Source organism: Marmota marmota, unplaced genomic scaffold (genome assembly GCF_001458135.2).
Source record: "Marmota marmota marmota unplaced genomic scaffold, marMar, whole genome shotgun sequence".
In the NCBI taxonomy this organism is placed as follows: Eukaryota; Metazoa; Chordata; class Mammalia; order Rodentia; family Sciuridae; genus Marmota; species Marmota marmota.
The window spans coordinates 45,030,624-45,040,781 of record NW_026000229.1 but is presented as its reverse complement, the minus strand read 5'-3'; the positions used below and the strand labels follow the sequence as shown (position 1 = coordinate 45,040,781).

Below are 10,158 nucleotides of genomic sequence, written 5' to 3'. Positions count from 1 at the left end.
AGAACTGTGAAGTCATGAGAAAAGCTGTCTGCTCTACATGTGGAATGACAGCAGCGAGAGCATCAGTATCAGTTCTACCAATCACTCCTGGCCTGGCACCTTACTTCTCCTCCTTGGTCTTCATTTCTCTACCTGTAAAAAGGAGCCAATAATACCAATTTTCATGGTTTTCATAGATATCAAAGAGGATTGTGTCTCTAAAGAAGTAATTATGGTGCTTTACACATGGTGGTCACTGTTTTTGTTTTTGTTTTTGTTAGTTATCATTATTTCCATAGAGAGCTCACCAACCACTGTTGCAGACTGGAGGATGATTCAGCAGCTCTTTAAGTAATCATCCATCCCCACCAGACTGGGGGACTCATTCAGTAATTGTTTAAGCTTAGTTATGATGCTGTATATTGAACTAGATTAGATCCCTCACTTAATCTGCAGCACAGATTATGATTTTGTTCTGAAGACACCCCTAATCACCCTGATTCATGGGTGTCTTTTCTGATTCAAAAATCATATGATCATATTATATATTCGACATTTTCTTTGTACTGAGGATTTAACCCAGCAGTGCTCAGCCAAACTGAGGTACATCCCCACAACTTTTTATTTTTTTTATTTTGAGACAGGGTCTCTATAGTTGCTCAGAACCTTGCTGGATTACTGAACTCTTTGAACTTTTGATCCTCCTGCTACAATCTCCCAAATTGCTGAGATTATAGGTGTGCACCACCAAGCCTGGCCTTACTTAGCATTTTAAAATAGTTTACTTTTTACTGATTTTTACATTTTGTATGTGTGTAATAACATGCAAAAGCCTTAAATATACTTCAGGAAGTTCAGAGTGTCCACTGGGGATGATGGGCATCTAATAGATGTATGTTGATTATTTGTTGATTATTATGATAAGTTACAAAATAAATGATACAACAGATTTGAAATATTGTTAATCAAGTCACAGAGTGAATTAGAAAAGAGGGATATTAATTTGAAGAGGGGGCCTTCTATGGAATATGAAATACACACAACCACAAACAAAGGAAAAGATGCAAATATATTAGCAGTTCAGTGAAGAGCATATCATTATTGTGGTGAGCTTCATTACAGAGCAGACTAGCACTGAATGATAAAATAATAAAAACATTACACTTGAAAAGATTCCCTTTATTTTACAGATGATGAAACTGGGTTCAGGAAATGAGTTGAGTTGGCAGGGATGGTAGAAAGAACTGAGTAGTGAAATTCCCTCAATGCACAAATAGGATCACATTCTTCTGATTTGAAGTATGATGTTCTTTCTTTCTACCATTTCATAAACCAGGGAAAGTTAATATGGCATGGATGGTGATCTACAAGCATCATTCTTGTGTAATTTTGTTTACTATCCTTTTTTTAATCCATTTATCTTTAGATTCTGCATCATGAATCTCTTTTCTGACCATGTACTTTACCAGAATGCCATCATAGCCCAGGCGATGTAATCCCTCTACACCCTGGACTGAGCTATCAAAGTGGGAATTTTAGGGTTTCAACATTATCTCCTCTCTTCATGAGGAAAAAGTGAATATGATGTGATAAAACAGGAATAGCATGAAGCTAAACATGAGGGAGTATTAATGAGAGTGATAGTATTGCATTCTGGAGTAAAGACATAAGGAAAACAAAGGTCATGAGAAATTCCTTGAAGTTTGGGGAATTCCATGAGCAGGAGTAATAAACTGTGAGGGAGAAGTCAGAGTTCATTTCCATGCCCTTTCCCCTCCATCATCATATTATTCCAGAGAATCCCTAGTCCTCCAATGATCTTCTGATTAGTAATTTTATTTTATTTTATGTATTTATTTATATTTCATTTTTATTTCTTTTGCCTAATCTCTTTTACAAACCTGGAAACTTTTAGGGAGTCTGGGAATTAGAAGCAGTGGCTTATTTTTGCAGCTATAGTTGAATGGCAAAAGGGTTTGTCATTGCTCAGGCAGTATTTTTTTCCTTACAAGTTGAAACTCATGTAGACAGTGATTCCCTACAAAGCTTGATTTTTTTGTTACTTTCCTTTATCAGGTAATGCTTGAGACAGTTCTGCTCTCTGAGACAATGGATGGAGCCAACCACTCTGTGGTGTCTGAGTTTATGTTCCTGGGACTTTCCAACTCGTGGGAGATCCAGCTTCTACTTTTACTCTTTTCTTCTGTGTTCTACTTGGCAAGTCTTACAGGAAACCTCCTCATTTTGTTCTCTGACTTTTGACTCGAACCTACACTCCCCCATGTACTTTCTGCTGGCCAAGCTCTCATTCCTTGACCTGGGAGGTTGCTCCATTGTGACCCCCAAAATGATTTATGACCTTTTTAGAAAACACAAAGCAATCTCTTTTGGGCGTTGCATAGCTCAGATCTTCTTTATTCATGTCATTGGGGGCACAGAAATGGTGCTGCTCATAGCCATGGCCTTTGACAGATATGTGGCCATATGTAAGCCTCTGCACTACCTGACCATCATGAGCCCACGGATGTGCATTTTCATTTTGGCTGTTGCCTGGATCCTTGGCCTCATCCACTCAGTTGCTCAGTTGGCTTTTGTTGTAGACCTGCCTTTCTGTGGCCCGAATGTACTGGACAGCTTCTACTGTGATCTCACTCAGCTCATTAGACTTGCTTGCACAAAAACTGATAGACTGGAGTTCATGGTCACGGCCAACAGTGGACTCATCTCTGTGGGGTCCTTCTTCATACTGATCATTTCTTACATCTTCATTCTGGTTACTGTTCGAAAACACTCCTCAGGTGGTTTATCCAAGGCCCTCTCCACTTTATCAGCTCATGTCACTGTGGTAGTTTTATTCTTTGGGCCACTGATCTTCTTCTACACCTGGCCTTTCCCATCATCACATGTGGACAAATTTCTTGCTATCCTAGATGCAGTTCTCACTCCTTTTCTGAATCCAGTGATCTATACATTGAGGAACAAGGAGATGAAGGCAGCAATGAGGAAACTTTTCTATCAGCTTGTGGGTTACAGGAAGATGTCCTAAACACTATAAACCAAAATGCAACTCTACACTCAACGACGATGGGAAAAATGAAGTCATTGAAATTTTGATCTAGTGCACTAGGTTACATTTAGGTATGTTACCATGCTCTTGTGTATCTCTAGTACCCTCACCAAGTAAGGAGACAGGGATCTAGCTGTGGAGCTTCCCATGCTACAGACCCTGCACTGGTTAATAACATAAATCATTAAATATTCATGATAACAACACAGTGAGTATTTTTACTTTGATAATTTTTAAACATAACTAAGAGATGCTTTCGGCTCATTCTCTTTGTAATTAAATATAAAATGATTCAAACCAAAGTTGATTTTCACTTTTAATCCACTACTTCCAATAGTCTTAAACCTGAAAAGATGCCAAGCAGTGCATTTAATTATTTAGAGTTGGAAATTAGTGTATTACTCCTTTTCCCATTTTGAATTTGTTTATGTTCTTTATTCAAACTACCTAGCAAATTGCCATAATACTAAGTACTATGTTTTCCTTTTTTTCCCTCCCTTCTTTAGTATCTGCCTTCCTACCTCGTTCTTTGGACGCTTAGAAAACTCTTTGATATATAAAAGAATTGTGGAATTTTATAAATGTAATTGGAGAGATCATGAATGGAAAGTTCATCCATATTTTAAAAATTAACAAATAAACATTAAACTATAGTATAAGATCTAATGGACTTAACCAACATTTACAGAACATTTCATAACTGTTGGAGAGTACACATTCTTTTCATCAACACATGGAACATTCTCTAGAAAAGATCACATATTAGACCACAAAAGATCATCAAAAATTTAAAAAATCATAGCATGTATCATTTCCAACCACAGAGGAATAAACATACAAATCAACCAAAAAATAAACTTCATAAATTGTCCAAATACCGAGAGACTAAGCAACATAATGTGAAGGTACATTGTGTTATCAAAGAGATCAAAACAGAAATCTAAAAACTTCTTTTAAAAATTGAAAATGGAAACAAAACATACTAAAATGTATAAGATACAACAAAAGTAGTATTAACAAGAGAGAATTTTATAGAAATAAGTGCCCAAAATTAAAAAAGGATTTCAATAAGCAACATAGTGATTCAACACAAGGAACTAGGAAAGGGATAGAAGAAAGTTGAATAAAAGATTCCAAAATACACTTAATTGGGAAGTATAATTTTGAATATTCTATGGTACAGTAGAGAAACTATAACTTAGAAAAATGTGATATATATTTTATAAATAACTAGAAGAAAGAAGTTAGAAGACTCCCAACACAAAGATGTTTATTGGGCTCATGGTTCTGGAGGCTAGGAAGGTCAATATTGAGGGATTGTATCTGATGTGGGCCTTCTTGCCAACCCACATGGTAGGCAGTATCACATGTCAAGAAAGCATGCACATAAGAGAAAAACGGGTCAAACTCCCCCCTTTTATAACTCACTCTTTCCTACAATAACTAACCCACTCCCAAAATGATGGCTTTAATCCATTCATGAGGGTGATGCACAAGGACCTAGTTATCTTTTCAAGGTCCTACATAATCCCATTGGAAAGGCAATTAAATATATTCTATGGAGTTGGACAAATGCCAATAACATAAAAACATATAATATGATTTATTACATTACTGTACGGTAGTTTGACCACTCTAAAATTCTATGTTGCATATTTATTCCTTCTCCGCTCAACCCTTGGCAACCTCTGATCCTTTTACTGTCTCCATTTTCTGATTGGATTCTCTGATTTGATATATGCATTTAAGCTTCCTCCACATGCCCCCACTCCCCGCCAGTGCTGGGGACCTCCATACCTTTTAATGTCTTGATAGTTCATTTATTTTTGTGCTGCATAGTATCCCATTGTCTTAATGTACCACAGTTTATTTAGTCATTCACCTACTGAAGGACATCTTGGTTACATCCAAGTTTTGGAAATCATGAATAAACCTGCTATAAACATCTATATGCAGATTTTTCTATAGACCCATTTCAACTCCTTTGGTAAATATGTGGAATGTAATTGCTCAATTGCATGGTAAGAATATATTTAGATTTTTAAAAAAACTGCCAAACTCTCTTCAAAGAGTTTGTATCATTTGTGTTCTTACCAGTAATGAATGAGAGTACCTGTGGCTCCACATCCTCTCCAGCATTTGGTGATGTTAATGTTTTTATTTTGGCCATTCTAATAGCTGTGTTGTATCACATTTTGTAATTTGCATTTCCCTGATGACATATGCTATGGAGCATTATCTCTTATGCTTTTTTGCCATCTTTGGTAGGATGTCAGTTAAGGTCTTTGGCTCATTTTTAAAATCTGGTTATTTTTGTACTGTTGAGCATCAAGAGTAATTTGTACATTTTGGAAGAGAGCCCATTACCACATGATTCTTTTGCAAACAGTTTCTTTGAGACTATGGCTTTTCATTCTCTTCACAGTGTCTTTTGCAAAGCAAATATATATATTATTTATATATATATTAATTATATATATATTATTTATATATGACAGTGGAATGCATTACAATTCTTATTACACATATAGAGCACAATTTTTCATATCTCTGGTTGTATGCAAAGTATATTCACACCAATTTGTGTCTTCATACCTGTACTTTGGATAATAATGATCATCACATTTCACTATCATTTCAAATAACCCCATGCCCACTCCCTTCCCCTCCAACACCTCTGCCATATCTAGAGTTCATCTAATCCTCTCATGCTTCTTCTCCCTATCCTACTATGAATCAACCTGCTTATATCAGAGAAAATATTTGGCATTTGTTGTTTTGGGGATTGGTTAACTTGACTTAGCATTATCTTCTCCAATGCCATCCATTTACCTGCAAATGCCATAATTATATTATCTTTTATTGCTGACTAATATTTCATTGTGTATATATGCCACATTTTTAAATCCATTCATCTATTGAAGGACATCTAGCTTGGTTCCACAGTTTAGCTATTGTGAATTGTGCTGCTACAAACATTGATGTGGCTATGTCCCTGTAGTATGCTGTTTTTAAGTCCTTTGGGTATAGACTGAGGAGAAGGATGGCTGAGTCAAATGGTGGTTCCATTCCCAATTTTCCAAGAAATCCCCATAGTGTTTTCCATATTGGCTGCACCAATTTGCAGCCAATTCAGTAGTAGTAGTAGTAGTAGTAGTAGTACTGAGGATTGAACAAAGGAGTGCTTAACAACTGAGCAATATCACCAGCCCTTTTTCTTTTCTGAGACAAAGTCTCTGTAAAGTTGCTTAGCATCTTGATAAGTTGCTAAGGCTGATCCTCCTGCCTCAGCCTCCCAAATCTCAGAATCATAGGAATGCAACACTACACCTGGCAGAAATTTGTATTTTTTTAGGTTTTAATAATTTATATCATTAATTATGCCTTTGGTATTGCATTTTAAAAGTCATTTCACACCTAAGGACATCTAGATTTTCTTTTATTTTACCTTCTGAAAGTTTAATTTGTAGTTTCATGTTTAGAACTTAGGTCTGTGATCCATTTTGAATTATCTTTTGTGAATGTAAGGTCTGTGTCTAGATTTATTTTTGCATGTGTATGTTGAATTGTTTTAATACCACAATTGATAATCTAAAGAAGAACAAAGACAATACAAGATAATCAGTTGATTATATTTATATGGATCTATTTTTTGGAAATAGGCATATTGTGTTCCTTTGGTCTATTTTTGTATTCTTTTGCAAACACCACATTGTCTTGATTACTGTGGCTTTATAGTAAATTCTGAAGTCAAGTAATGTCAGTCTTTCAACTTTGTTTCTTCTGATATTGTAAACCATATTCATTGGTTGTTGGCTACTCTGGGTCACTCTCCATGTATTCTTTAGAGTCAATTTATTGATATCCACAAAATAACTGACTTGGATTTTGAGTCAGTTTACCTTGAATCTATAGATGAAGTTGGGAAGAACTGACATCTTGACAATATGAAATTTTCTTATCCATGACTACGGAATATCTCTCCATTTATTTAGCTATTCTTTGATTTCTTTCATCAGAGTTTTGTCTTATCCTTATACAGATCTTGCATATATTTTTATTATATCTATAACTAAGTAGTTTGGTTTGTGTTTTGTTTTGTTTTGTTGTTTTTGGGGGTTTTTTTTAGGTGTAGTGCTAAAGATCAAACCCATGACCTTTCACATGCCCTGCAAGTGCTTGGTCACTGAGCTACATCACCAACCCAGTAGTCCAATTTTTGGAATGAAAATGGTATTGTGTTTTTAATTCCAAATTCTACTTGTTCATTACTTGTGTATAGAAAAGTAATTGATTGACTTTCTAATATTAGCTTTTTGTAACCACTTATTAATTCCAGGGGTTTTTGTTGGTAGATATTTTAAACTGAGAGTTTCTCTCTTATCATAAATTTTCAGATGTTCTGCAGAGAGGATCATGTTTTTCTTTCATTTCTATGAACAGAGACTCAATTTCTATATGTTTTATTTCCTTATCTAATTGTATTCACCAGGACTTTGAGGACACAGTAGAAAAAGAAATAATAAGGCGTGAAATTCTTGCCTCATTTCTGAGCTTCAAGTTTCCAGGGACATTTAACCACTAAGCCACATCTCTCCTTTTTTTTTTTTTTATTTTGAGATAGGGTCTCAATAAATTGCTGAGGCTGACTTTGAACTTGGCATCCTCTTGCCTCAGCTTCCCAAGTTCCTGGGATTACAGGTGTGCCCAGATAGAAGACTATGTTAAAGAGCAAGTTTAGATTTACAAACAATGGAACAAAAGGCAGAGATTTCCCACATACTCAGGCCTGTATTTATGACCTCCCCCATTACCAATATTCCCCACCGGAGCGGATCTATATTGACACTCCATTATCTCCCAAAGTCCCTATTTTATGCTAGGGTCATTCTGGGGCATTTCATGTACATGCAAATAGAGCTCCCCAATCTTTTCTTTGGGCTTCAAACTATTTTGTTATGTCATGTAATTACTTGGCTACTAATTTATTGTGAACGTTTCCTTCAATACTGATGGAATTACAAATACTTTTTTCTCTCAGTCTTTTTATCATTTTTATTAATTCTTTTTAGTTACACAGAACATTAGGATTCATTTTGACATAATTAAAAATACATTCAATATAATTTGTTCAAATTTTGTCCCCCACATTTCTCCTTTGCCTCCACTCTTCCTTCTCCCTGTTCCCTTCCCTCTACTCTACAGATTTTTCTGCTATTTACTTTTTTTCTTTTTTGGTTAGTGTCTTGTGGATATACACGATGGTGAGATTCACTGTGGGATATGTGCATAGGAAATTAGGTCAGATTAAGTCCACGGTTCTTTTGTATCCTGTCCTTTCTCCTTTCCTTCCTCCTTCCCTTTCCTCCCTTCCCTTCAGTCTCCTTCATCTAGTCCACTCTTATGTCTTCTATTTTGATGGAATCCCTCCCCACCTTTTCCCTTTCTCTCTTTTCTTTTTCATCCTTATTTTGGACTAGCTTCCACATGTCAGAGAAAATATTAAACCTTTGACTTTCTGTTTCTACTCTATTTCACTTAGCATGATAGTTTCCCATTCCATCAATTCACCAGCAAACACCAAACTTTCCATTCTTTTTTTCTGGCACACATACACACACACACCACATTTTATGTACCTTCCATTCATCTGTTGAAGGGCACCTTGGTTGGTTCCATAGCTTGGCTATTGTGAATTGTGCTGTTATATACATTGATATGACTGTGTTGCCATAGTATGCTGATTTTGGATCTTGTGTATATATTTTTGAGTCGTGGGTTAGCTGGGTCTTAAGGTGGCTCTATTCCTAGATTTTGAGAAAACTTCCTACTGCTTTCCAGAGTGGTTACATTCATCTAGGTTCCACCAACAATGTATGAGTGTACATTTTCCCTCGCATCCTCACCAACACTTACAATTATTTGTATTCTTGACAATTGCCATTCTGATTGGTGTTAGGCAAAATCAGTATAGTTTTGGTTTGAATTTGCCTGGTTGTTGGAGATGTACATTTTTCACATATTTGTTGGTCAATTGTATTTTTCTTTTGAGGGGTGTCTGTTTAGTTCTTTTGCTCTTTTATTAATTGGATTATTTGGTTTTTTGGTGTCAAGTTTCTGAGTTCTTTGTATATTTCAGACACTAATGCCCTGAAAATCAAGTGGTAAATATTTTTGAATCATAACTATTTTGTCTAACAAAACACATATCAAATAACTAATGTCATCTCACATATAATCCATATTCAAGTTTTCTCAATTTTCACAAGAATAGCTTTGTAGTTTTTTTCCCCTACTTGTTTGTTATTATTAGGAGGAATTTAAATTTTTAAAATTTAAACTTATTTTTTAACATTATTATCAATTCAATTTTCTTAGATTGTGATTGGAACATGTTAAAGAATGTACCATTTCTATTTTTGAAAATTTACTGTGACTTAATATATGTTCCTTTGAGTATTCTTTATGAGTACTTGAAAACAATTTCCCCTAGAGATGCAAACATAAACCTCTCCTTTAGGTTTCAGAGTATGGTGCCACTTAGGTTCACCTTATCATTTATACAGTTTTTGTCTTTTATATCCTAATATTTTTATCTCTGACTCAACTCCCTCTTTTGTGACTCACTTATAGCTTCTCCATTGGCTTTTCAGGTTCTGGTTAACAATTCCCTTAGATAGATATTGGTGATCCCAAGTCTCATGTTGGTGATCCCGTCTCTGCTAAATCATTTGGTCAGTATTCCCCTGTGTTCCAATTAGTTCTATCTCCCACAATAATAGCATTTTTAAAGATGTTTGTGCATAAAGTAATGCTAGATCTGACCAGGGGAATGTGTGGTTATGTTTTGGAAAGAGTTACACCATTGGTCTTTAAATAAGTAGATTGGTGGCAAATACAGAAATAGGAATATTGGAGTACAGTGCTGAAGCCCCCAAGGACAAATATTATTAAATATATGTTTCTAGTGACAGTATTATTTTGTAAAGAAATGAATTAAATATTAACTGCACAAGGGAAGAAGCTTTAGCAGAGCTTAATGAGCAAGCATCAATAAAATGAGATTGAAAAGGACACAGAAAGTGAAATTTCTTTCTTGACTTAAAAATCCA

At 35.3% G+C, this 10,158-nt stretch overlaps 1 protein-coding gene across 1 annotated transcript; it reads left to right on the top strand.

Annotated features, from left to right (window-relative positions):
• The first annotated feature begins 2,067 nt into the window (after window positions 1–2,067).
• Window positions 2,068–3,025, top strand: LOC107137828 (olfactory receptor 4F3/4F16/4F29-like). The gene is given in 2 exon segments (XM_015480266.2): window positions 2,068–2,225; window positions 2,227–3,025. Coding segments are annotated over 2 exon segments (936 nt in total). The 5' UTR covers window positions 2,068–2,088.
• Window positions 3,026–10,158: the final 7,133 nt, after the last annotated feature.